Source organism: Balaenoptera musculus, chromosome 13 (assembly GCF_009873245.2).
Source record: "Balaenoptera musculus isolate JJ_BM4_2016_0621 chromosome 13, mBalMus1.pri.v3, whole genome shotgun sequence".
In the NCBI taxonomy this organism is placed as follows: domain Eukaryota; kingdom Metazoa; phylum Chordata; class Mammalia; order Artiodactyla; family Balaenopteridae; genus Balaenoptera; species Balaenoptera musculus.
In genome coordinates, this window is record NC_045797.1 from 75316715 (window position 1) to 75343332 (window position 26618).

At 58.3% G+C, this 26618-nt stretch overlaps 2 protein-coding genes across 2 annotated transcripts; both read left to right on the forward strand.

Annotated features, from left to right (window-relative positions):
* Nucleotides 1–446: 446 nt before the first annotated feature.
* Nucleotides 447–25175, forward strand: SDC1 (syndecan 1). Its single transcript, XM_036872752.1, has 5 exons — nucleotides 447–790; nucleotides 20689–20770; nucleotides 21719–22227; nucleotides 22828–22963; nucleotides 23101–25175. Exons 1-5 carry the CDS (start codon nucleotides 725–727, stop codon nucleotides 23268–23270), a joined length of 963 nt encoding a protein of 320 aa, XP_036728647.1. The 5' UTR covers nucleotides 447–724; the 3' UTR covers nucleotides 23271–25175.
* On the forward strand, nucleotides 5614–15828 carry LOC118905858. The gene is made up of 2 exons (XM_036872751.1): nucleotides 5614–8302; nucleotides 14373–15828. The coding sequence occupies exon 1, from the start codon at nucleotides 6604–6606 to the stop codon at nucleotides 7900–7902; it is 1299 nt and encodes a 432-aa protein (XP_036728646.1). The 5' UTR covers nucleotides 5614–6603; the 3' UTR covers nucleotides 7903–8302; nucleotides 14373–15828.
* Nucleotides 25176–26618: the final 1443 nt, after the last annotated feature.

The following is a 26618-nucleotide window of genomic DNA, read 5'->3' on the forward strand; positions in this document are numbered from 1 at the left end:
GGGTCCATCCGTTTAAGGCCCCATCACCTCGGGGCCCCGCACAGCCTCGAAGTGTTCCTGACCGGATCTGGGAGTCCCACGCACCTGGAGGGCGCTCGGTGTCCACTCCCAGAGGGCGCTGCAGACCGTCGCCCACAGTCGACAACCAACTGCCGCCCCTCCCGCCACTCTCCCGGGCAGAGCCTCAATACCCTGGGCCGGGGCGCAAAGGAGTGCGCTCGGCCCCCACCACCCGGGAACCTTGGAGCTGCTGAGCTGCAACGCCGGAACCGCGGCCAGCTGGGAAGGTGGCTCTGGAGGTAGGCGAGGCTCTGCCCACGCACCGCGGGCCGGGGGCGGGGCGCTCCTGAGGGGCCGGGCCACTCAGGGGGCGGGGTCCTAGGGGGTGGGGACTGGGGCTGGCTCCAGGACCTGGAGAGCTGGGGGTGGAGGGCTAGTTTTTGCAACGGCTAAGGGCCTACGGCTTTATTATAAGGCGGAGCTCGGCGGGAGAGGTGCAGGCGGGAGCCGAGCTGAGCGGGGAGGAATCCAGCCGTAGAAAGGATTGCAGCCGGCGGATCCCGCAGCCCTCACCTAGGACAGCCAGCCGCGCGCTGGACATCGCTCGAAGGAGCTGCGCGCAGCGCAACCCTCGGAGCCGACCCGGAGCCCCGTGCAGTCCGGGCAGCGCAGCGCAGCCCTGACCCGCGCAGCTCGCCGCGCTCCAGCCGCCGGTCCGGGCAGCATGAGGCGCCCGGCGCTCTGGCTCTGGCTCTGCGCGCTGGCGCTGCGCCTGCAGCCGGCCCTCCCGGTGAGTGCGGCCCGGGGCCGGGCTGGGAGGCGGCGGGAAGCCGGGGTTGGCAGAGCCGCCGATGTCGGCGGCTGCACGTGGAGGGGGAGGGGAAGCGGGGACTTGCCTTCTTCCCGCGCTAGCCCGGCGGGCCCCGGTACCCGGAGCCCCGAAATCAGGGCTCCCGCCCCAATTACCTCCGCCGTCGGGGGGCGCCGCACGGGTGCCGCCGCTCGGGGCGGGGACCCGGGGCCCGCGGCGCCCAGTGGAGCGGAACCTGCGCCGGGGCTCCGAGCTCAATTTGGTAAAACGGTTCCACAGGCGAAGGAGCCCGCCAGCCTGCGGCGGCGCCTGGGGTCGCCGGCTCCCACCCGGTCACCCCGGGCGCCGCGGCGGCCGGCTCCTCCGCCCGTGACCCGGGAGGATGCGGTGATCGCGGCAACTACGCCCCGTCCGCGGACCCTAATTCAAACCAGACTCGCCGAGCCCCGGCTCCTGGCCCCTCGGGCGGAGGCAAGTTTGGGCGCAGTGGTGTCGGCGCGGGAGCAGGCGGGCGTGTTCGCTAAGGAGCCCCAGCCAGGGCTGCGAGGGGGACTGGGGCGGGCGGGCGGGCGGAGGCGGGGTCCTCGGCTGTCCGTTGGCTGCCCGAGAGGAGCCGGGCCGAGCTGGTAGAGGGAGGTTCCGGGAAGTTGGCCCCGGAATGCTAGAGACCCGCAAGAACCCAACTTCTGGGCTGCTGAAGTTGTGCTGCCCGGGGAGGGACGCGAGCCGGCGCTGGGCACCGCCGCGGCGCGCGGGCTGCTTCCCCGAGAGTGGACCCGCGAATGGCTCTTCCCCTCCCCCGGCCTGGCTTTGTGCTGGAGCCGCGCCGAGGGAAGGCGGGTCCCTTGGCCCGCCCAGTGGAGCTGGAGGAAAAGGGGGACAAATGTGGAGCCCGAGGCTGGGGGGGAGGCCTTTGGGTAGGACTCCAGCATCCACCTTTGGCGAGGGGTGAGTCCTCTCTGAAGAGGGACCTGGCCGACAAAGAGCATCCCGAGGGTCCCCAGAAAGTGATCTCCCGCCTCAGCCGCAGTCCGCTGGCCCGCCTTCCCCAAAGGGGGCGCTTTGTTCTCGGCCCCTGTAACCCTTTCCTGGGAACCGCCCCGCAGCGCCGTCCCTAATATGGGCTGGGACCTGGGCTGCCGCCAGGTGTCACCCCTGGCCGCCGGGTGGTCATGTCCACCCCCGAGTCCCCACACCCATTGCTAGAGTCCCGGGGTCCTCCCCGCGGGCCGGGTCGGCCATCCCCCGGGATGGAGAGGGGAGGTGCGGACCGAGGGGCTCTTCCCGTGCCGGAAGTGGCAGTCTCTGGCCACCACATCTGGACGGCTCGACTTCCCTAGCTCTGGCAAAAGGAGGCACGTGGGAGGGGAAGGAGCGGCTGCCGGGAGTGGGTACTCCGGTCCTCCACTTATAATGTATTATCTGGACAAGTCCCTCAGCAACGCCAACCCTCTGAAAGCGGGTCCCTCCATAATAATAGTAGCTCCCAGTTATTGAGAGCCTTGCGGTATTTTGCAGGGTCTGGCTCAGGTGAGGTGCTTTTCAGGCTGATATGTGAAGTGCCCTCCTTGCTTCCCAGGTGACTGTTATGCTTGGAAACATTTTGGAGTCCAGGAAAGGGTCCCTAATGCCGCTTGAACTGCTGATGAGTTGGAGTGTTCATGTGGGGTGCCCTATCTGGGGGAGCCATGGGGAAGGACAGGATTTCTGAGCTGGGTCTCCATAGCACTCCTGGCTTTTAGGTCCCAGAAGTTGGCATCTGGCTTCTCCTTCACTCTTGAAGAGCATGGCTTCTGTGGGATTCAGACTGCACCTTGAACCAATAGTTAATACTCTGGAGAAGAGGGTGGAGGTGTTTGGCTTACCTCCCTGGCCCACCTGGCCTTTCCTGGCTGCCCCACTCTCTCCAGGCACAAGATGGGGCCTCAGCAGTACTCCACCTATTTCCAGCCAGAATCAGGAGTGCTGGTGGTGGTTCCTTTGCTTGCCTTAGGTGAGGCTGGCATTCCTGAGCGGGGATCCCAGAGCGCCTTTTAACACGGGGAGGCAGATGGGATTAGAGATTCTCTGTGGGCCACGTTTCCCGGACTTTTTCTGTGTGCTGGGAAGGAGCAGATGCTGCATTTTTTTTTTCTACCCTAGAAAATGTGATACATTATGGAAAGGCAGGGCAGTTGAGTTTCAAGGGGGAAACGAGGAAGGGAGGGAGGCTCTTTAGAGCTGCAGTGGTGGGAGGGCTTCCTGGAGGGGGTGGTTGAGCTGAGCCTGAAAGCACTAAGCTTTGGGGTCAGACACTGGCTCAGAACTTAGGTTTTTGTTTGTTTGATTGTTTGTTTATTAAGTGTAGTTTGTTTTCTCTTTCCCAGCCCTGTCCTCTCCCTTTTACAGTGGCTGTCTATATTTGGTTCAAAGTGGGGGCATAAAATACCTTCCCAGAGCCCTCTTCCTCTTCCTGCCTCTTCCTAAAAGAAATAAGGCAGTGGGATTTGCTGAAATAGGAGAAGGTGTCCACTGGTTGCAGAGATCTGGCTTCTCCCAGGGTTCACTTTGGCCCCAGTGGGAAGCAGGTCAGAATCCCCTGGGGATCAGTGAGGTAGGGTATGATCCTGGGCGCCTGACTTTGGACAAGGGAAGGCTGCTAGGGCAGGAGGTTGCTCAAAACCACTCCCAAGAGACGAGAACAGGTTTGTCTAAAGAAGTTTCCGTGTGGTTGTGTGTGTGTGAGATTCCCATGGTCTTTTGTTTTTGCCATGCAAGAAAAATTGCTTGTTCTGGAAAGTTATTTGCTGTTTCCTCTCTTTCTCTCTTCTCTTTCTTGAAAGGCAGAAAATCCCTTTTTGCCTTAATTATGGGGGCTAGTAGAGACATTTCCTGACGGCCTGGCGGAGTGGGTGGGGCTGGGGGAGGCATTAACTTCCTCCGCCTGGGCTCAGAGCCTTCTGGAGGTGATGTCACTCCTGGCTTGAGCTCCACAGGGAGGGTGGGGCTGGTTTAAGTCTCTACCTGTGGCTCATAGTGGGTTCCAATAAAACCTCATTAACCCAGATTGGTGGGGAGAGGGATAAGGAAGGGAGGGAGAGGAGCCTGGAAAGAATTAATGAAAAGCTTGAATTTTGGAGTAGTTTATAGAGGAATCTTTTTTTATTGCCGCAGAATTTTGGATTCTGAAGTCTCTTGAGAATGAGGTATCCTTGGTATCCAGGTTTTTTCAGGAAGCTAAGAATCCTTATTACCCTCAAAAATATTCTTACTTTGGGCGGGACTCTGAAATATTTCCCTTCCTTTATTAACAAAAGAGTACTAAGCATAGTTTAATCTCTGGATGCCAGGGTCCTCATAGCTGTCACCATGTTAGGTTATGGCGTTTGTCTCCCGGGTTTATTGAGCTGTGAAGAGCACTTTCCCCCTGGGCCTGGTGCCCTTCTGTTGGTGCACTTGGAATTCTGGTTTGCTCTTTTTCCCCTTCCATCCCTGTCTGATAGCAGCCAAAAGTGACATTTGTGGGCCTAAGTATAGCAAGTGGCTTTTCAGTTCAGTTCTAACTGGCACTTTTCTCCAGCTGTACTAAGAAACAAGTCAGATTTGTTAGAATTATTTCTAAGACAAGAGTTTTCAGCGCTGAGTAAGGGTCTCACCTGTGAGCAATGACCTCTGTGGTGTCCTGATAGTACCTAGAATAACAAAGAGGCTGTCAAGGGAGGTGCTTATGGGCTCCCTAGGGGAACAGATGTCAGTGACCTCTGGAGTAAGCACCTGATGATGACCCCATGTTCCAAGTTCTTCCACCTGGCTGAAGTTGTAAATGACTTGCCAGTCACGGGTAGCCTGGACCCAGTAAGGCTAACTCCGTCTAAATCCTGGTTGGCAAGGGCCCTCATTCCTTTTTTTTTTTTCTTAATTTATTTAATTAATTAATTTATTTTTGACCACGTTGGGTCTTCGTTGCTGTGCGCGGGCTTTCTCTAGTTGTGGCGAGCGGGGGCTACTCTTCGTTGTGGTGCACGGGCTTCTCATTGCAGTGGTTTCTCTTGTTGCGGAACACGGGCACTAGGCACGCAGGCTTCGTAGTTGTGGTATGTGGGCTCAGTAGTTGTGGCTCGTGGACTTTAGAGCGCAGGCTCAGTAGTTGTGGCGCATGGGCTTAGTTGCTCCACGGCATGTGGGATCTTCCCGGACCAGGGCTCGAACCCGTGTCCCCTGCATTGGCAGATGGATTCTCAACCACTGCGAAGGGCTCTCATTCTTAGCTTGGGCCCTGTCTCTAGTTTTCACACTGTGTTTTATTCGGGTGGCAGTGCACCCATACTGTTTGGCAGGCCAGAAACAGCTTTGGGTGAGGTAGAGCCCTGGTATTGGGTCTCTGCTCCACCACTAATTTACCACGTAGTCTCAGGCGAGTCACTTCACAGCCAAGTCTTGATGTCCTGTGTAAAGAGAACATCATACCTGTTCTCCTTGTCATTCTTATTTGCGTATTCATTTCATAATGAAGGTGTGAAAGTGTTTGCTAATGAAAACGCCAGAGGAATGTTAGCTGTCGATAGAATTAGGATCACCTTTTTTTTTTTTTTAAAGACACTTTAAAGCCTAGGTCTGACTTTTTTTTTTTTTTTAATTATTTATTTATTTATTTATTTAATTTTGGCTGTGTTGGGTCTCCGTTTCTGTGCGAGGGCTTTCTCCAGTTGCGGCAAGCGGGGGCCACTCTTCATCGCGGCGCGCGGGCCTCTCACTATCGGCGGCCTCTCTTGTTGAGGAGCACGGGCTCCAGACGCGCAGGCTCAGTAGTTGTGGCTCACGGACCTAGTTGCTCCGCGGCATGTGGGATCTTCCCAGACCAGGGCCGAACCCGTGTCCCCTGCATTGGCAGGCAGATTCTCAACCACTGCGCCACCAGGGAAGTCCAGGATCACCTTTAATTGAGTGCCTGCTATTGGGTGCTCGATGCTTTTCCTGCATCCCTATTTCATATTTACCCCAAACCTTTACCATGTATGTCATTGTCCCCATTTTGTGGATGAGGCCTGCAGAGGTGAGCCCCTACAAGGGGCCGACGTGGGAGAACCAGGATTTGTACATACGTGTGTGCATATGTGTATGGCGTGAAGAAATTGAAGGACTGGCAAGTCTCCCCCATGAACCCGGCATAGGAGACTGGCTGAAACCAGCAAGGTTTGCCCTTGTGCTTGTCCCCAGGGCAACAACCAGCCTGCACTGACTTTCATCATGGACACTGGGGAGACATTTGTGGAATTAGTAGATCTTTTTTTAAGCCTCGAAGCTGGGCACCGTGGCCCCAGTGGGGCGACCAGAACCCAGGACTCGTGGCTCCTGTACTGGGCTCACCTCCCGGCCCCTTCAATGCCAGGTCCCGCCGCCGCTGCAAGAGCAGCCATGAGGAATTGTCATTAAATGAGTTCTAGTCCTGGAACCCTGGGATTTTTACAGAACAAACGATTTCCTGATTTCCTCCTTCTTTTCAGCAACGAATTTTGGAGTCTTGGGTTGAAAGCCCCCCCCCTTGAGGGCCTGCGTAAGTGTGTCTAGAGAGAGGGAAGGGGATTAACAGAGTCTGTGGAAAGAGGGCTTTTGGCGCCAGGATCCTGCACCCTGGAACAGATTCAGTGCGGTGTCATTTCCCTCTCAGCTGTTCTGGCAGAGGTTGGACGTGCATTCTGGAACCTCCCTCTGAGCGGCCATGAGTGCCCCGGCAGTGCGGAGAGAGGGCAGGCGTGTGGGCATCCCCTCACCCACAGAGGCACGACCCTGCGCTCGGGGTCACTTCAGCAACTATGCAACTTCCAGCTCCAGGTGGACGTGGGGAGCCCCCTCCACTGCCCCCCCCAGAAGCGCTGGCTTTATCTGTGTGGTGTTACCACCTCTGCACCTCTGCCTGTCCTTGGGATGCTGACATTGGGTGGGGAGTCAGCCCTAGAAAGTCCCCTGCATTTCCAGGTCCAAGGCAGGGGCACCTGGTCAGCTCCCTGGGGCTTGGTACCCTGCAGGGGAGTGGTGCAGAGGAGGGGTGGCACGGGCCAGGGTGGGCTAAGCTTTTTCTGGAAAGGGTCCTGCTGCCTGTCATGCCGTTGTGGGTTTGGGGAGCCAGGGGGTCTGGCAGGGCCTCAAGGCTGTGGAGGCACTGGGCAGTCGTGGGGCTCGGGGCCGTCGGATCAGGAGGGGGGAGGCTTGAGGGTCTCTCTCCCGCGTTTATGGCTCTGTGGTGCTGCCTAATTATATGGAGAGGCTGCTCTTCCTCTGGCCTTCAGCCCTGGGAAGAAACTCCTCTGCCCCGTGACTCACCTGAGGGTTGCAGCCCCACGAGAGGCCGTGCGTGCGTGTGCACGCTGCATGGGTTGCAGCTATGGCTGGACTTTGCCTGGCCCGTCGATTTCCCCACTGGGCTTCCCCGCAGGTTAGGCTGCACTCTGGGATTTGGGGAAACCTGGTCACCACCTGTCTGCAACTTCCTCCTCAGAAACCAGGAAGCTGTCTTCCTCCCTCCCTCCCTTTTTAACTGCAGCTCTTCCTCTATCCCTGGCTTTAGAAGAGTGCGGAAGTTATTCCTACAGACAAGGGTGGCCAGGACCCCTGTCCCGCCTAGTCTCAGTTTAATTCTCCATGGTATGACTTGGGCAGGTCCGTGCCCCTCTGCGTCTCAGTTCCCCTGTGCACTCAAGGGGCCCCTCTTATCTGCTTCAGCTCTAACAGCCATGTGGTTGCAAAGAGACCTTGTCCTGGGGAGGGTGAACGTGGCCCTGGGGGGACCTAGCGGGGGCTCAGAATCCTCCAACATTATTCCTCTGGGGACTCGAGGGAAGCACTGCCTGCCCGAGGGCTCATCTGTGGGGTGGAAGTCGCGGCAGGCTGCTCTTGGAAGGGGTGGACTTAGGGCTCAGTGTGGGAACCAGAGGTGGATGGAGGCCCCTGGGCAAGGTCAGGCTGGGGGTGAGGGCCAGGTGGTGTTCCCTGCACACGCCCAGGCCTCCTGGCCACCTGCCCCAGGTCCGCTCATCCTCAGGAACGGAAGCCGCAGCGGGCAGGTTGTGGCAGCTGGGCGGGCAGGCGTGCTTATCGCTCCACTCCTCGGCTGAGTCATGGTGCCAGGCCCACAGATCCTCCCCTGAGACTCATCCAACCAGCTTGCCCCTGAGCGCACTGTGTGTGAGGCAAGACTAGGGCTCGGGGGCCTGGCTTCCAGCCCGACCCTTTTTACTGCTGAGTGACTCTGGGCACGGGCCTCTCTTGGGCTCAGTGAGTCCGCGTGTGCAATGGGAGTGCGGCTGAGAGGCAGAGGCGAGGTCACGCATTTGGATGTTGGTGACTGTCTCGTGGCTGTGTCACAGGGCTGGTGGCGTCTGGGTGGGGCCTGCCTCTGCTCCTGCTGCCTCAGGAGAGTTCTGCCGCAAGCGCGGGGGGTTGGGAAGCCTACCTGGCTTGACCAGATCTAAAGCCCAGAGCCTGGCTGCCTGCCGTGTGCACAGCCCTGAGCAGGTGGGGAAGGGTCCGCGCCTGGTCCGGGGCCGCGTGTAAGAGAGGGTGGCCGTCACTGGGACCAGACAGCAGGGTCGGTCTGTGCAGACAGGCCAGGGGGGCAGTGACCACCAACGGTCATTCAGCCTGAGAAAGGGTTCATCCCAGAGCCCCTCAAATCAGGAACTCAGGCCGTAAGGCAGGGCATTTTCTGTGTTAGGGCAGGGGGCCCCCCCGATGGAGGCAGCGGGAGGGCGGAGACTGCCCATGCTGCTCTGGGGCCCCTCTTGGGCTCCCTTCGTCTCCGGAGCAGTGCAGAGACTTGTCCCACCACGGAACGTTGAATTCACAACCTTTCCCGCTTGGGCTACCTGAGGCTTCCTGTGGCCATGCTGGGCCTCATTGGGTGCCTTCTGCCCCCCAGCAGGCTTAGGAGACGGGGTTCTGGGGCCTGGCCCAGGGTGGGTGGGGCGTGGGGAGGTGGGGGGGAACTTCTGGAGGGCCGAGGTGGCTCGTCCACCCCAGCTCCTAGCACGTGCTGGGTCCCAGGAGGCCTCAGGAGGACCTGAGGACTTGCACTGCTGTTTCCATGTCACGTCTGATGCCCTGGCCGCGTCTGACCTGTTTGGGGACTTGACTGTGTCAGTCCCGTGGCAGGGGCACAGAGTGCGTTGCCTCTTCTTTCTAGTAGCTTCTCAACATCCCTGCTGCCCACAACACTGTCCAGGGCCTTGGAGTCCCATCTCTGGGGAGTGTCCCGGATGGACATGTGGTCAAGTTTGGGCTCGCAGGGTGTTTCAGGAACCTCTGAGACTATAGTAGAGGCTGAGGTCACTCCAGCTTCTCCCGGAGAAAACCGCTGGGGGCCATACTGCTGTCCCTGGTGACCACACTCCTCCAGGATGCCGTGGGGGGAGGGCCTGGGCAGCACGACCTCCAGGCTGGCCAGGGCCTGCGGGCTGGGAGAATGGGCCCGCTGGGGCTGAGCTGAGATCCTCGGGTGCTGCCCCTGCCTCTCCTCCCTGCCCCCCACGGGCACTGGGGAGCAGGGGACAGGGGTCGGAGGGTGAGCATAGGTGCAGAGTTTCCCTGGGGCAGGCCTGGTTGTTGTAAAGTTCCGGGAGGGCTCAGGCCAGGAAGTCGGCCCTGAGGTCTTCATGGTGACTCTGAAGGAGTGGCTGAGGCCACCTGGGTTCTGGGAATCGTGTGAATAGCAGAAAGCCCCCAACCTAACCCCCTCTCCCTTCCACCCCTCTGTGGAACAAGATCATCCTTCCAGAGCCTCATCTAGGGGCTGGGCGTCCAGTGGATGCCCTGGTCCAGCTCTCCTCCCAGGGTAGTGGCGGCAGCCTGAGCCTGAATGTCTGAGTCTGCCTGCCTGTGGAGTGGATTTGGGGCCCCGTCTGGGGTCCTGAAACCTTGGACCTGGGCAGGCGAGGTGGGACCCAGAACTGACCGGTCAGTCTGCCTTGGTTAGTCCCACCTGGGGCTGGCGCAGAGAGAGGTGTTGTGCGGAGGCCGGAAGAGCACAGGACGTGGAGTCTGGGCGACCCACATCATTACCAGGCTCCACCGCTTCCTCCCTGGAGCATCCTGGGCAGGTTTCGTCACCTGCCTCGAAGCTTCAGTTTCTTTACACGTAAAATGGGATTTTTTAAGTCCTGCTTCGGAGGGCTTTTGAAAAGATCCTGTGGAATAACCTGTGTGGTGTGATTGGGAGCCTCTTCCTTGTCTGGGCTCAGAGGAGCAAGTCTGGGAGAGCTTTGGGGCTGACGCTGCTTAGGGAGTCCCCTGGGGAGAGCCCCCCGTGGCTGTGACTGGGGGGAGGGGCACAGTCTGACCTGACCTGTGTAGTCGTCACTCAGTGTGAATGGCCAGCTGGTCTTACCCCAGGGTGCTGATGTAGCAGGACCTACAAACACGGCTTTTGCCCCTTCTCAGAAATATGAGCCTTCCCTGTCAGGCCAGACTTTGCTCGCCTCTGCCTGAGCCTTTGCCAGGGGCCGGCTCCTGCCCCGAGGAGGTGTGGGCTAGGCTGGTAAAAAGTGGGAAGAGGCCCGGTGAAGCCAGATGCCGGGGCACCTGGCGGGGGGGGTCTCAGGCCAGCTGAGCAGGGCCCCCTGGCTGTAGGGGACCCATGGCCTGTGCCCAGAACTGCAGACTGAGGGGTGCCCTGGAGTGGGAGCGGGGCTAGGCTGCAGGGTGGAGGGGGGGCCCCACCCCACCCCAGGGTCCTCCTTCCTTCTGCACTTTCTCCTGTGCCACCTCCAGTGGAAATGATGGCTGTTTTCTCCCTGAGGGTCAGAGAGCCCGCAGTCCTCCCTGTGATGGAGTGGCTAACTGCATGCCTGCTGGAGCAAGACTTCCTGGCCCCAGACCCCCTCTCTAAGCACTTCAGTGGCTGTGTGCCCTGGGACAGATGACTCGTCCCCTTTGCCTCAATTTTCTCATCTGTAAGGTGGGTTTGGTACTGGAATCTAAGGTTATCATGAGGTGTAAATGAATTCATTCAGGTAAAGTGCCTAGACTAGTACCTGGCACATAGTACTCAAGACATATTAGCCGTGATTACTATTTTTCCCCCCAAGACCTAATTCCAATATTTCTAATTTTCAAGTGACCCCCACCCCACCCCCGCCCAGGTCAGATCCTTGGGTTCTTACTTCTGCCCCATGACTGTCCTGAGTCCTGGGCAGGTGTTAGGGCTTCTTCCCCTTTCTGGGGTTTCTCTGAGTTCATAAGACTGGGGCTGCATCCACAGTCCTCCTTTTAACTGCCTTAGCACCTACTGTGTGCAGAGGCTGCCAGGGCCTGGGAACTCAGTGCCGGACATTTGAAGCTGTGCGAACCTTCTAGCCATCAGGAAGCCACTGGAGGAGGGCAGGCTGACAGTGAAGGGGCCCAGGCTGCTTTGCTTCTTATTGGTGGGGGTCCCACCAGTAATCTGGGGAACAGGCCCAGCCTATTCAGACCTGGCCTTCACAGGAAATTCTGCCTTCCATCACTCAGGCCGGAAAGTACCAGCTCTGCTCTGCCGCTGGACCCCTTCAAGGACACTCTGACCTTCCTTTGTCTTTGTCTGGGCTCCAGCAGCCTCAGTGCCTACTTGGTCTGAATCGTACTTTATCCCAGAGGCAGGTTCCCAGACTAGCCCATTATTCTTCTGGACGTGGGAGGAGAAGCCATGTACACCTGTGGCTTAAGCAGGAGCAAAGGGAATTTCGTTGTTCTTTCTTGGGTATGGGGTTGGCTGGCAGCCACATTCTGACACAGGTTAAAAAATTTGCTCTTGGCATCTTTCAGCCTCCTTTTTGCAATCCTTTCCCATCTTCCAAAGCCCCTGCCCATCCCCAGTGCCCCAGTTCCGGAGCTTCCCTTCCCCCGTAGAGCTAGTTTCTGCTCTGGTGTCAGTGACTAGCACCCCTTAGCCCTCCCAGAGTCATTTTCATCTTAAAAGGGATGCTCTGTAATTTCACGGACACTGCTGGGGAGATCTGGAGGATAAAGTGCTCCCCTCCCTCCGCATACACACAGCTGGAGCCCTGACCAGCGGCTGCAGGTGTGTCAAAAGCTGCAAGTTTCTGCCTCCTTGAAACTTGAAGACACTTTATTTAGCCAGAGCAGGGGGAGGATGTCTCTAGAAGCCCCTATGCCAGACGTGTCAGGCCCCCAAGCCAGGAGGAGTTTGGGGATTAATCAGCTAGAGAGCAGCTCCAGGGGCCCTCGTGGGGTCCGACTGGGGGATCCTGCCATGAGCTTCTGGCCTTAGCTGTCTCGTTGGGACAGCCAGGGCGGGGGTGGGGGGGAAGAGGCTCTGGGGGCCTAGGCTGCTCATTCTGTCCCCGTGGGTTGACAGTTGCCACCTCCAGAGTCACTTTGATGTGGGACATCTCCAGCATCCTGCCTAGGCCATCATGCCCTTGGGAAGTGGAGAGTGGTGACTCCGAGTCACTGTGATCAAGTACCCCTCCCCCCACTTGCCACTGCGGGTCCTCCCCCTGCTGAGTGCCATGTTGGTGGTTGGCTGCCCTTCCCGGGCGGGCCGTGAGTCCCCACCCACAGACTTGGGACTCGGACCCCCCTTTCGACCTCTTGGCCAAGCCCCTGTCGTGCAGAAGGGCACCCTGAGGCAAGGTCTCTTCAAGATCATCCAGTAAGTTGGAAATAGAGCCCATGTTTTCCAGTACCAGGTCTGGTCACTCTCCCATGGCCAGCCCTTGTCTGGCTCCCAGGACAGTGCTGGGCACAGAGGCTGTATGGGCCGGGCCAGGCGGCTTTGCTCAGTGCCCAAGTGGAATCCTACCCTGCCTGGCCCAGGTTCTGGCAGGTGGGGAAAAGCAGAGGAACTGGTCTTCCAGCTCCTGGCCTCACACCCAGCCCTCAGCTGGGCCTGTTCTAAGACGAGCCTCGGCACGCGGGCAGTGAGGCAGGCGCCAGCTCTCCGGAGGGGTGGGTACGGGGGTGCTGGTGGCAGCTCTGACCTGGCTTGGGCATCGGGGCTGGAGCTGGCTGCCAGGATCACCCCTCCTTCAACACAAGCCTGACCCCTGGGGTACTCCAAGGGAGAAAGGCTCTATGACCTTGACCTCGGGTTTCCCTTGTGAAAGCCCTGACGTGCAGTGCCCTGGGAAATGCTACTGCAAAGGGTCTTTAAGCCAAGTGTGGATGGCGCCCTGCACCCCGGCCCTGCCCTGGAATCCCCCAGAGCAGTGAAGTCTGTCTCCTAGGGGCAGGGTGGGAACAGCTGAGGTTGGGTCGTGTGTGTGTGTGTGTGTGTGTGTGTGTGTGTGTGTGTGTGTGTGTGTGTGTGTGTATGGGGGGAAGGGTGCATGCCCAGGAGGTCCCCTGAAAGGTGCTCCTCCTCAGGGGCCCCTGTGGGTGCCCTCACTGATGCACGTTCTCAGGGCGAGGGCAGAGGAAGCCCCCTCTTCCCTGCCTGTCTGTTCCCGGGCCCCTCCCGCCTTGAGCTGTACCCATCACCCTTCTGCAGGTCCCAGCCTGACTTGGTTCTTGGTGAGCTGATAAATCACCATGCCTGTCAGGCCAGGAAATGCTGGTGCTGCCCCGAGGCACCGGTGGGGCCCCTCCCTCCCGGAAGTAGAGGGGGTGGGGGGAAGATTTCAGGGTCTTGAGGCCAAAGCCAGGAGATCCGGGCCTCCTCAGTGGCCTCGGCAGGCCTCCCTGGCAGCTCCCAAGTGAGGAAAGCAGCGTTCAGAGAGGAAGTGATTTCTCCGTGATCTCCTGGGCTAGGGGGAGCCCAGCGTCTTCCTGGGCCCTGGGCTGCGGTCCTGCCCTCCCACCCACCCCGCCATGACCATCTGTGGCCAGTTTATCACCCCCACGCCACTCTGGCCTCACTGGTAAGGAATTGGGGCCGCAGGGCCCAGCCTAGCCTGTCAGAACGCTGAGAGGGTTTAGGCTCTTCAGCCAAGCCTCTTGTGTCGTCCAGGCGGGAACCAGGTCCAGTGAGAGGCAGAGAGCTGCCCAGGTCCCCCAGCAAGGGAACAGTAGAGCAGGACCTCCGCCTGGGGTGGCCCCCCCTGGTCAGGACTCTCTTCCCCCGGCATCCTTAGCTCTGGTCCTTTCCCGGAGACCCTTGATCCAAGATGCTTTGGCCTGCTTGACCCCTCAGGTCCGTGCTTAGGCCGTGTTAGCAAGGGCTGAGGGAGGGAGTGCAAATGATCCCTCCGATGAGGGAAGGCAGAGTCACAAACCCCACTGCTGCCGGGCACCAGGGCGTTTGGTGGGCCACGGGAGGGGGCTGGGTATTTGTAACATTCTCTTCCCCCGCCACCCCTAGGCGGGCAGGCACCCCGGGACGATGGCACCGAGGCTCTGCAGCTCCCCATCCCCTCTCGGCTCCTTGGCCTCGTTGGTGGTGCCCCTCCCCACTCCCACCCCCGAGAGAGGGCATCAGCGGCTCTGCGCGGCTCCTGTTGGTTTCAGCCTGGTCACTGCATCAGGCCAGCTGACGGGATGAGAGTTGCCCGGAGAATCAAGGAGGTCCTGCTCAGCCCCGGGCAGGCAGGATGGAGGCTCAGCTCAGCTTCAGGACAGACGAGTGTTGCTTTTCTTTGTTTCCTGTTTCTAGCACTACTGGGAATTGAGGGGTTCTCCCAGCTCTGCGGTGAGGCCTCTTCCTCAGACCGGGCAGGCACTACGGTGTACTGACTATAGAGAATGGATGTATCAGAAATGTAGAGAGAATGTTCTAGAACTTTCTCGGATCACTTTGTCCCTAGGACTTGTTTTCGGGGCTACTTGGTACCTCTTCTTTGAACACTGGACTTGAGTGGGGCTGGGGGTGGGGTCTCGCCTCCCCCAGCCCCCAGGCCACTCTGGGTGAGGCCTTCTCCTGTCCAGACTGTCGTTCTCCACGTGCAGTCTGCAGACCACCTACAGGAGCTGGAGCTTGCAGCGTGCAGAGTCCTAGGCCTTTGCCCCAAACCCACTGAATCAGCCTCAGGGATGGAGCTTGGAAGACTTCATCTCCAACAGTCTCCTGGTGATGCTTAGGGACCCCAAAGAAGAGAGCCCCTGGCCTGGAGGCAGGTGATGGTGTGAATGTCACCTTGGCCAGTTTGGCATCTTGATACACAGGTCAGGGGCAAAGGCTGAGGTTCTGTAGCCCAGACACCTCAGCCCCCGAGAGTTGTGTGGGGTTGGGGGAATCAGCTCTTTTCCCTTAGATCCATACATCTGACCAGGAAACCGAGGGGGGTAAAAAAGATTTTAAAAAACCATGAATCTCATTTAAGCCTCCCGAGAATGCCTGCTGTTGGGTGGGATTTTGGTGGGATGGGAACGAGGAGTGTTTATCCTGGTGTGATTGTGCGGCCCACCTGCCTTTAGACTCCTCAGCCTGGGCTCATGGAACAACTTGGGCCCCTACCCTCCACCCGCTGTCTTCAGCCCCAGCGCGGGCACCAAGGCTGGCTGCTTGGGAAAGGCTGTGACCTGGGCACTGTGACAAGGGGCAGCTCTTTATCCTTGTGGATTCAGTGACTGAGCTCCCACCACGGCAGCCAGGGCTTCTGTCGCCACACCCAAGCCTTACAACCAACAGATACCTAAACCTCCCTTTCCCACTTTGCTGCAGAGGCTGCCACATCAGTGAGGCCCCAGTGTCACCGAAGTTGTGACTCAGGGCTGAACGTTGTCCTAACCTCTCCGGGGTCCGGCTGGAGGCTTCATCTGCTGGCCCTAGCGTCCCCAGTGGGGTGACCCTCTGTACCCCAGCCTGTGCAGCTCCCCCTTCCAGAAGCGTCCTGGAGTGGGGGCTATACCTGGGAGCTCACCAAGGCCAAGACGAGACCATTTCTTACCCTCTCTTCTCCCCAAAAACCCCTGGATGATGGTCCCCTGAGTTTTGAAGTTGAAGACTCTCTTTACTATCAAAGGACCTTGCGTGATATTGTACTTTTGGCATGTGACCTCAGTAATGCTTTTTTCTTTTTTTTTAATTTATTTATTTGGTTGTGCCAGGTCTTAGTTGCGGCAGGTGGTCTCCTTAGTTGTGGCATGTGAACTGTTAGTTGCGACATGCATGTGGGATCTAGTTCCCTGACCAGAGATCGAACCCAGGCCCCCCTGCATTGGAAGCGCGGACTGTTAACCACTTCGCCACCAGGGAAGTCCCTTCAGTAATGCTTTTTAAAGGATTTGTGTTTATCCATCACTTAGATCAAGCAGTGGGTAACACATTAGTGACTCAGGGTGTGGGTTGGAAACCACAGGTCTTTGGATCTGACGGCTGCGGGTGGATGGGGTGCTGGGGTCAGGGGTCAGACAGGCAACCTCTTCAGTCAGCCTGGAGTTAGAAGCCCTTCACCTGAACATCTCTGAGACGCCCACTTGGTATCCTGACTTGTGACCCTCCCAAGGAACTTTCATGCTTATGCCCAAGGTGTCTTGGAGGGATGCTGCAACACAGCCCCAGGCCTCCTGGGCCAGCCTGGGCAGAGGTCTGCTCAGATGGAGGTGGCCCTCCTATGGCCAGTGTGGGGTGAGCGATGGCAGGAGTGGGCTTGAGGCTGCCTTCTTGAAGCTTTCTCTGCCAGCCCTCTGCCCACAGACTCCCAACATGCTCTTGGGAATGGCTGACAACCTGGTGATGGAGACCCTTAGCCCCTAGTAGCCCTGACCCTGCTTGTCCATGCCATCCTCTCTCCACCTCTGAAGCTGGGCTGGCATCTTGGTCTCAGCTGCTGGCAGGGGTCAGGAACTCTTTTTTTTTTTTTTTTTTTTAATGGTTTGCCTTTTTAAAAAATTTATTTATTTTATTTATTTATTTTGGGCTTCATTGGGTCTTCGTTGCTGTGCACGGGCCTTTCTCGAGTTGCGCTGAGTGGGGACCACCCTTCGTTGTGGTGCGTGGGTGGCTTCTCATTGTAGAGCACGGGCTCTAGGCGCACGGGCTTCAGTAGTTGTGGCTCGCGGGCTCTAGAGCACAGGCTCAGTAGTTGTGGCGCATGGGCTTAGTTGCTCCGCGGCATGTGAGATCTTCCCGGACCAGGGCTCGAACCCGTGTCCCCTGCATTGGCAGGCGGATTCTTAACCACCGCGCCACCAGGGAAGCCCAGGAACTCTTACTTGTTGAGGATGACATGCTCATCCCATGGCTCCTGGGGCCTGCAGTGCATTGAGGAGATTTAGGCAAGTTTCCCTTAAAACAGCTGGACCATCAGGGAAGGTGGTCCTTCGGGGCAGGGGAGGGAGAGAAATGGCAGGTGAAGGGAGCAAACACTGCCTGCAAGTCTGCAGATACTTCACTGCCCGGTGACCATTGGCAAGACCTTCACCCTTATCTCCGGGAGATGCTGATCTCAGCCCTGCCTGCCTCAAATCAAAGGATAATGGTAGGAAAGGGATGGAAAATGTTTCCAGTGTCAGAGAAGGCCTCCCTCCTTTCACACTCCCTTTCCTGCTCCGCCAGACCCCTGACCCCAGGTCCTCTCTCGGGGTGTCCTCCTCACGCCGCCCCAGGTGTGGCCCGGAGACCAGTGTGGCTGAGATGAGATGGGCTGGCCGTTCCACTCGTGTTCCTTGTCCCCCAGGCTCCACGTGTCTGCCCCCCGACCTGAGCGAAAGATGCCGGCAAAACCAGGGAGACCCAGCCTCTCACCTACACAGAGAGGCCCCAACAGGTTAGCAGTTTCCCAAGAGAAGGGCTTCTCTCAGGACTAGATAAGACTTTGGATCTGCCCAGGCCCTAGAAACAATTTGGGACCATTTGGCTTTGGCCTTTCAGGCCCTGGGCTTCCAGGGTCTGTGCTGCGTGTGGGAAGGACCAAATTGGCCTTTGCCTTGAGCAGACCAAAGGTGTGAACATCTAGACCTTCTCATACGGCTTTTGATTTGTTGTACAAAAAACTGATTTTCCTGGGCCTTACAGAGGTTAAAGGGCCCCATTAAAGGCACAGCTGGCTCGCCTTTGTCTTCCCAGGCTGTTTGAAGTGGGTTCCAAACTGGGCCAACCCACCCCTGGCATCCCTGAGTTGTGGCCGTGTGGTCTCAGAACAGTGTCAGAGGCCGTGCCGAGGAGAGCCCCATATGGGGCTTTGGAGGCAGCTGACCACAGGCTCGTAGCACAGCAGGCCTGCTGGTGAAACCGGAAGTCTCACCCCAAACTCCAGAGTCAGCTGGCACCTGGTGATCCAAGTTCAACCTCAGCAGTTTCTGCGAACTTCCTCCCCAAGGAGCTGAGGCTGCCACTGGAGGTTCAAGCTGGAGGTCTGGGAGATCACTACAGCCTCTCCCCTTGGTGGAGACCCAGCCCCAAAGGGGAGAGGCTGCCCTGAGGCCTGGGAGCTGGTTTCAGGGGAGAAGGTGTTTGCTTAAGAGCTTGTTGTATAAACAAGACTGCGATAAGGTGAGGGAACAAATGGTTTCTAGGGCCTGGGCAGATCCAAAGTCTTATCTAGTCCTGAGAGAAGCCCTTCTCTCGGGAAACTGCTAACCTGTTGGGGCCTCTCTGTGTAGGTGAGAGGCTGGGCCTCCCTGGTTTTGCCTGCATCTTGGGCGGTGCCTCCAAGGTGGACGGGGTCCTGGTGCATTGTGTTCTCTGCAGGCCTCAGTGCCCCCGTCTGTGAAACAGGGCCTGGGCCCGGGGACCCTGGCTTCTGCTTCACAGTGTGCAGCCAAGGCTGATATGGCTGCGGCCCTGGCCCCCTGCTCCAGGTCCAGCTTTCTGCCCAAGGCTGGGAATTGGAGCACTGCTGCCTAGGGTCTCCTCCAGAGCTGCGAGGGTGTTGGGCGAAGTGAAGGGGGGTCTCGGTGAGTGTGGGTGGGGCGTGTCCCCTGAATGCTTGTCCCCCTCAAGCTGCCCTGTTGGGAGCATCTGCCGGGGCCTGGGGCGGGGGTATGTTAGGGTGCGGGTACCCACTCTGCGCCTGCCTGGGGGACGGTGTTCTTTGTTACTGGAGGGGGTAGGCTTTGGGGAGGCGAGGGTCAGCTTCGATCGAAGCTCCATGGAGGCAGGACAGGTGTTTGAAGTGCCACCTGGGGACAGTACAGACAGGATGTGGCCTGAGGCGCAGCTGGAGGCCAGGGGCTGTGACTGTGCATGGTGGATGGGCCGTGGCAGCTCATACAGGCCCTGCTGCGGCCAAAACTTTTCTCTTTCGGGGCGGGGGGGGGGGCGGTGGAGAGGGGAGGAGGTACAGTGTGCGTTTTGTACTTTCAAAGGAAGCTCAGTGGTATTTCAAGCCTCACGGTTTCTACACGTTTCTGAAGCTTCCCTCTGACCTGGGCCCTTGGGTGGAGCCTCCACCTGATCCAGCTCTGCCTCAGGAGACCAAAGGTCTTGCCTGTCCCTCCCTGCTCTGCTCCACTCAAGAGGGAGGCCCCGTGGCCCGTGGCCAGGACCTGGCAAGGCCTCTTGGGCTGAGGAGGCCCATTCCCTGGAGCCCAGCCTTGGGCAGGGCTTGCCCTCTGACAAGTCTGCACAGAGCTACCCATGAATTGGCTCCCTTCTGCCCCCTCTTCTCCTGAAACCCTACCAACCTCCACTCCCCCTCTTCCTAGACAGGCCCCAGAATCCTCTTCCCCAGGCTGAGTGGCTCTTGCTTCCCCAGCTTAGAGCAGCCACCACTGTTGGTGGGACCCTTACTGCGAACCAGGCTCTGTTAGGTTCTTTTCATGCATAACCTCATTAAACTTCTGCAACAGTCCTGGGATGTAGATATTACTGCCGTCCCCATTTTACAGATGGGAAGACTGAGGCCGTAAGAGGTTTAATGATGTCCTCAGGGCCATTCAGCTAGTAAGTGGCAGAGGTCAGGGGGGCTTGTGGAGCCCATGTGCTCTGAACTATGCTGTCCTGCTTCTTCATTCGTTCTTTGTTCTGGCCCTTGACATTGGGACTGCAGCACGGGGTCATTTGGGTCAAAGTCTTGTTGCTGAACAGGATACTTAGGGCTACTCTTCCTGCCACCTGGCTGCTGGGTCCTCCCTTCCCCATCTGCTGTCCTGGAGCCAGTGTTAGGGGTGGGGGTGGTCCCCCCGGCCGCCGGGTTTCCGCGCAGGCCAGCTCGGCTGTGTGTGGTGTGTGCTGCCTCCGCCTGGTCCCACTGCCTGGCCCTGCTGGCACAGCCCCTGCTTCAGGGCCTGGGTATATGTTTGCAGTCTGGCACCTGCAGCCTCTTAGGCTCGGCCAGGCAGGCAGCATCCCTGGGGCGGCTCTTTGCACACAGGGCCCATCCCAGGCTCACAGACCATTTGCCTCCTTAGTGCAGGGTCCCTTCTAGATCAGCCTCATCTATCCCCAGGCTGATGGATGTCCTGTCCTTCCTTCCCCAAGTGGGTCTGGACCCAGTTTTTCCAGTGGATGAGAAAACAGGCTGAGTGTGGGAAGGAGCATCGTGGCCAGGCCTGCCTCAGCACAGGCAACTCACCCTGCGCTCATCCCTGCCCCTCCCTGCCATGGGGCCCTCGGTGTCCCCGCACCCTGGTGCTCAGCATGCCTGGAGGTGGCCTCCCTGGAGCCAGGTGGTTGTGATGTTGTTCCGGGGTGCCCTTGAAAGCCCCACTCTTGGACCCTGAAGCTCCCTGGTCAGTGGCCCCCAGGACCTGATTCTCAGTGTAGGGTGGGCTTTGGTCCCAGGGGGGCCACAGTCTCTGTTCCCACCAGTGGTGTTGTCTGTCTGCTCCTCTGAGAGGTGTGGGGCGCCCTGAGCAGACTGAGCTTCTAGGGGGTGTGTGTGTGTTGGCAGGGAACCAAGGAGCAGCCCGGAACCGAGGGTTCCAGAGCCACACACGAGGGCTTCCTTCCTGTGCTGTGTGTAGTGGTGTGTGTGTTTGGGGAGCAGGGGGGGTGCATGATTTACTCAGCTACCTAGGATGGGGACCCCAGAATAGCAGGGCCCCAGCCAAACCTCCACTCATATTCTTTTCTGATCATTTTCCAGCAAACTGTGGCTATAAATGTGCCCCCCGAAGATCAGGATGGCTCTGGAGATGACTCGGACAACTTCTCTGGCTCGGGCGCAGGTGAGTGGGCATGAGGGCTCCGCCCCAAGACGGCAGCAGGCCGTGGGCTGGGGGTGGCGGTCAGACAGCGCCCATAGCTGGGCCAGAAGGGTGAGGCTAAGGAAGAGAATGGGCACCCTGCTGCAAGGAGAAAACGTGTGTGGGTTGAGGTGGGAAGGGTGTGGATTCCACGAGGTCCTGGGGGCTGCCTGCTGCAAACACACTTTGGCTCGTGTTCTCCTTTTTAACTCACTGGGCAATCTTTGGAAGGTGATTTGACTTCTCCAAGCCTCTGTTTCCTCATCTGTACAATGGGAATAACATCTTGACTTCATAAGGTTGTTGGGAGCTGTTAGGCTGCGTAGAGCCTAGTGGGGTATAAATGTTTCTTTATCTTCCCTATTTCCCCTTTCCCTGGGGGAATGAAATCCTTGAGCCTAGAGGTGGTCAGGGAGGCTCTCTGAGGAGGTGCTCTTGAACTAGACCTCAGAAGAGGGCTATGGTCATCCCTGGGGAAAGTGGCCTAGGCAGGGGCCTGGGAGCTAGGACATAAGACACAGGCCTCTGTACTTGGGAGGCTGGGGAGAGGGCAGGTGGATCAGGGAGGGGGCCAGAGAGGTGTGTGTACGGGGATATGGCGTTCAGGCCCCTAAGGATGCCCCCACCCAGGGAGCGGGCTTCGGCGGTCGCAGGAAAGATCCCTTCCCAGATGGCTCCAGAGACCAGGCTGTCCCCAGGCACGTGCAGCAGAAAAGGGCAGCTTTCCTAGTTCATTTTCCAAAGTTGAGTTTCGCCTTAGCCAGCTCTACCCCAGGAAACACAGCTTCTCACGGGAGGAGGGGTTTGCTGTGCTGGCCTGGAAGTCAGAGCCTCGGGTCCTTGGCCAGGCCTTCCTCATGGCCTGAGCTTGGCTGGTCTTGATGTTCAGGGGCCTCCCTCAGCTCACACGCTTTGCTTCTGGTCCTGCAGGTGCTCTGCCAGATATCACCTTGTCACAGCAGACCCCCTCCACCTGGAAGGACAAGGGGCTCCTGACGGCCATGCCCACGGCTCCAGAGCCCAGCCGCCCGGACACCACCGCCACCTCCACCTCCACCTCCACCTCCATCCTGCCGACTGGAGAACAGCCTGAGGAGGGAGGGGTGGTGCTCCTGGCAGAGGTGGAACCTGGCCTCACCGCCCAGGAGAAGGAGGCCACCCACCCACCCAGTGAGACCACGCTGCACCCAACCACCCACCGGGCATCAACAGCCAGAGCCACCACGGCCCAGGGGCCTGCCACCTCCCAGGGGCCTGCCACCTCCCATCCCCACAGGGACGTGCAGCCTGACCACCACGAGACCTCAGCTCCCACAGGTCACGGTCAGCCCGAGCCTCAGGCTCCCAGCGTGGAGGATGGAGGTTCTTCTGCCACTGAGAAGGCTGCTGAGGATGAAGCCTCCACCCAGCTCCCGGGAGGGGAGGACTCTGAGGAGCAGGTGGGTGTCGGCCCGCTGTCGTCCTCTGCATTTCCTGGGACGTTGGGTGGCCAGTGGGTAGGGTGGCCCTTAGTGCCTGGCGGGGCACAGTGCATTGGGTGGGGGGCACTGGCCTGGACACCTGGCACGGCCAACCCCCTACGCCCTGTGAGCACGTCGTAATCCCACAGTGAAGGCAGAGTCCTGAGGTCCCATCCTCCCCTGCCCCCAGGGCTGAGCCCAGGGCGGGACAGACTAAGTACGAGACCAGTGCAAAAGAGCCCTTCAAGATCCCCAAAGAGAGGGCTTCCTAAAACGTACGCCTCTGCGGCGAGTGTGAAAGTTCTACCAGGTCTTATTTTTCGTCTTATAGCATCATGGTAATGTTACACTTTACACTAAAATGAGCCTATTTATTTTCACATAAAAACGTGGGCTTTATATCACTTGATGGGATACCTTTGCCACAGTCCAGCAGGGTCCAGTGTGATGTGGCGAGAGGGACCTGGGTTTGGGTGTGTCTGAGCTGGTGGCAGAGGTGACCAGGGAAGCTGGAAGTGGACCTGGATGCAGCTTTAGCTGTGGTCGCCCAAACCTGATCCCATACCTGCCCTCCCCTAGGACTTCACCTTTGACGTGTCCGCGGAGAACTCAGCCGGGGCGACTGTGGAACCTGGCCAGCGGAATGGGCCCCCAGGGGATCCTGGGGCCACGGGAGCCTCGCAGGGCCTCCTGGACAGGAAGGAAGTGCTGGGAGGTGAGTTTTCTCTCCGGTGGGTAGGATGGGGGACAAACTGCTGCTCTGGGGGCGGGGGGCTGTCTTTAGCCCTGGCGGGGCCGCCACTCAGCCCAAGGAGCAGCCGAGCTCAGCTCTGTCCTCCCCGCCCGCCCCAGGGGTCATTGCCGGAGGCCTCGTGGGACTCATCTTTGCTGTGTGCCTGGTGGGTTTCATGCTGTACCGGATGAAGAAGAAGGACGAGGGCAGCTACTCCTTGGAGGAGCCGAAACAAGCCAATGGTGGGGCCTACCAGAAGCCCAGCAAGCAGGAGGAGTTCTACGCCTGATGGGGGGATGCCTCCCCCTCCCCCTGCCACTCGCTAGGCCCCCACTTGCCTTTTCTGTGAAGAACTGCAGACCCTGCGCTCCTCCACCACGCCACCCTCCTGGCGCACCCAGCCCCGCCGGCGGCTCCCTTCCCGCGGAGTCCTGGGCGTGCCGGGGAGAGGGCTCGTCTCCGCTTCTCTGACTTCTGCCTGGAGACTTGGGCACAAGGGCTTTCTTGCATATGACTGACCTTTCCATCACAGCCGGCACCTGGCAGCCCACCACGCTGACTCAGTTTCTCCAAACCGGAGCAGCCCGTCCCCAGGCCCAGCTCTGGAGAGAAGGGGACCCCGCTGCCCGGGACCCGGATGGCTGGAAGATGCTGTGGGAGGGCTGACATGTCTGTAGCACTTACTGGTAGAGACCAGCGGGCCTGGCTGGGGGTGTGTCCCGCTGAGTGGTGGGGACAGGAGGTCAGGGCTCTGTCGGAATTCACTTTGTTTTGTGGAGAGGTCTAATTTAGATGTCAAATTGTTTTTGCACATGTTTCCTCTAGTTTCTTTGTTTATAGCCCAGTAGACTTTGTTACTTCAGAGGTAAGTTAAGTAAGTTGATTTGGTTATCCCCCATCCTGCTTCCCTAATCTGTGGTCAGGAGATAGCATCAGGGTTAAGAAGACTTTTTTTTTTTTTTTTTGACTAGGAGAACCAAATCCAGAAGCCAACATATAGGCTTAGTTCGTGTGTTGTCTCTTGAGTTTGTCGCTCACGTGTGCAACAGGGTATGGAATGTCTGTTGGGTGGCCCTGTTGGTGGGCTGGCCCATCCCGGCTGCCGTGGGTGGTCACCTCTTTGAGCAGTCATGCCTGTGTCCATGAACTCGGGGCCAGGGCCATGGCCCAAGTGGCTGGGATGCTGGGAAGCCTGTGTGAGAATTGAATCCTGGAGCCTCAGGCTTGGGGATCGAGGAGAGAGGACCAAGCCCTTCCTTTGATGCCATCTCTGGGGGACACTTTCTCCTGGAAGGTGACGAGAGGGGTCTTGGCCCTACCTGCCACTGAGCTGCCCCACGAAGGACCAGGTTCACTTTGATTAGCTCCTGTGGCCCGACTCTGGGCTGGAATCAGGAATATTCCAAAGAGTTGATAGTCTTTTGCTTTTGGCAAAACTCTGCTTAATCCAATGGGTTTTTCCCTGTACAGTAGATTTTCCAGATGTAATAAACTTTAATATAAAGTAGTCATGTGAACTCTACCGCCTTTGCTTCTTTCTGTGCTGGTCTTGTGGCCGTGACCAGCCTTTTCTCTAAACGCCAATGATATTGGGAAACTTGGCTAAAAGCTCTGTGCCTTCATCTTTCCCGTGGGGAGGGATTCTGGGGCCAGAGTCCCTCTGGTTTGTTTGTTTTTTTGTTTTTTGTCTTTGCTGAAATTATTCTGGAGATTGGTAGGTTCATTCAAGGTCATACAAGGCCTGATGTACATTTCTGCGTTGCCAAGTTCGAAGGACAGTCTCCTAAATGGTGACGAAGCTGTGTCAGCCCCAGTCCAGTTTGATCCGAGGCCACGTGCCCCATGGAGGCCTGGAGCCAAGGCCTGCCTCTCAGACACCTTTGCTGGGACCAGAGACCCCCAGCCCTGGCTCCTGGGAACTCCTGTGGTTGCTTATTTAATTTGACAACGTTCCAGCTACTCTGTTGGCCGCTCCGAGAGGGGACCGTCTGTGATTCGGAGAGACGCCCTGCCCAACGAAGGGAACTTGTGCCCTGTGTTCCATACAGAGACTTTCTACCAGAGTGTATGACTGGACATGACTCCGGGGTGGAGAAGGGGCTGTGACCGTGCTCATCTCTGCTGGTCCATGGGACGGCGCTCAACCCATGGCTGGGCCCATTCATGTAGCTAATAAACGGTACTTGTCATTCGGGCTGTGGTGGTGGTTGAATCTCCTCTTGGCCTGGTGATGTCCTTGCCTGTCACCTTCTTGTGGGGAGCCTGGCTCTGTGCTGTGGCAGGATGGGAGCCAGTCCCGTTTGCTGTTAGGGAATCCGTGTCCACCCCTGCCCCCCTCCCCCAAGCCCTGTGTCAGATCTTCATCTCACCTCCTCCTAGGCCTTACTCTCTGCCTTACTCTGTCCTGCCCAGCCTCTCCTTCTAGATCATTCCCTTCCCCAAGGACACAAGGCTCCCTGCTGACTCAAAGTTTGCTACCTATTCTGTTTGCTCATTGTTGTACAACTCCTGGAAACTCACGAGCAAACGGTCTCAGTGCCAAAGGTCTAAAAAAGTCTGCATGTTAGGGGAAAACTATAATGAAAATTTGGGGGGTTGAAAAAACGCAGTGCGCTGCAGGAACCCTAGTGTTCTAAGGGCATCTAGCCACCCTCCCCTTGATTCTCGTCCAGACTGCTGACCCCCTCCCAGCCCCTCAGGTGCCCCTCCATGGCAGGTCCCCCCACCTGGGGCCCTTGGCACCAGACCTGCTCTCTGGCCCTGGGTGCAGGCCAGCCCCTGACACCAGAGCCCGAGTGTGTCCTGGGAACACAGAGCGGGAGGGACTATTGCTCCCAGGGCCCTGCACCTGCTGGTGGGGTGGGCACTGCGGGTTCAGGGCGGCTTTGCAGAGTGAGTTCTGTTCTCCCTGACACATTGTGCTTGAACCGACACATTGTGCTTGAAGGGTTCAGAGGCAGAGACGAAGTCCTCAGATCATTCATTCAACAAACACTGTCTATTTTCTGCCTGTCCCCAGACTGGACAGTAAGGGCACAGTTGCAGAACTGGCCACCTGGATATTAATACTTTCACTGTGGGCTGGACACTGCTAGACATAGCACCTGGGTGATTTCATTCACTAGGAAAAACTTCAGCCGTGTTGGAGACACACTTCTATGACTTATCCTCGCTTTGCAGGCAAAACCTGCAGTATGGAGGGTAAGTACCCTGCCCGTGATTGCATGCCAGAGAGCAGTGGAGCTCACAACGACCCCTGAGCCCGCAATGGTGACCCTGGGTGACAGTAGGACTGGGGAGGACGTCCCCGCAATGTGGGACCTGCACAGTCCCAAGACCCCAGCCTCCTGGGCCACTTGCTTTCCTCGTATTCAAATGGGCTAAACCGCGCCCCGCCTACCACTCTCCTCTCACTCACTCTGCTGATACCCCTACTGCTCTGTGCTTGCCCCGGATCCCCCCAATCCCAGGGCACCGCCAGCACAGCGTGGTGCCATAAAACAGGCTTTCCTGAGTGTTTGAGACGAACAGTGAAGAAATGAAAATGTGAAGGGGTTCCTCTAGCGTCCTGGCCTCAAGCAATTTCTCTCTGCCCATCTATCCTCAGATGTCAGCTTGCTGCCCTACTTCCCACGAC

Excerpts from the sequence above, each read along its gene's own strand:
- LOC118905858 (XM_036872751.1), top strand. The coding sequence starts at position 6,604 with ATGCAACTTCCAGCTCCAGGTGGACGTGGGGAGCCCCCTCCACTGCCC.
- SDC1 (XM_036872752.1), top strand. The coding sequence starts at position 725 with ATGAGGCGCCCGGCGCTCTGGCTCTGGCTCTGCGCGCTGGCGCTGCGC. Across the intron at positions 791-20,688 it reads GCCTGCAGCCGGCCCTCCCG|CAAACTGTGGCTATAAATGT; the intron begins GTGAGTGCGGCC and ends ATCATTTTCCAG. Across the intron at positions 20,771-21,718 it reads CTTCTCTGGCTCGGGCGCAG|GTGCTCTGCCAGATATCACC; the intron begins GTGAGTGGGCAT and ends CTGGTCCTGCAG.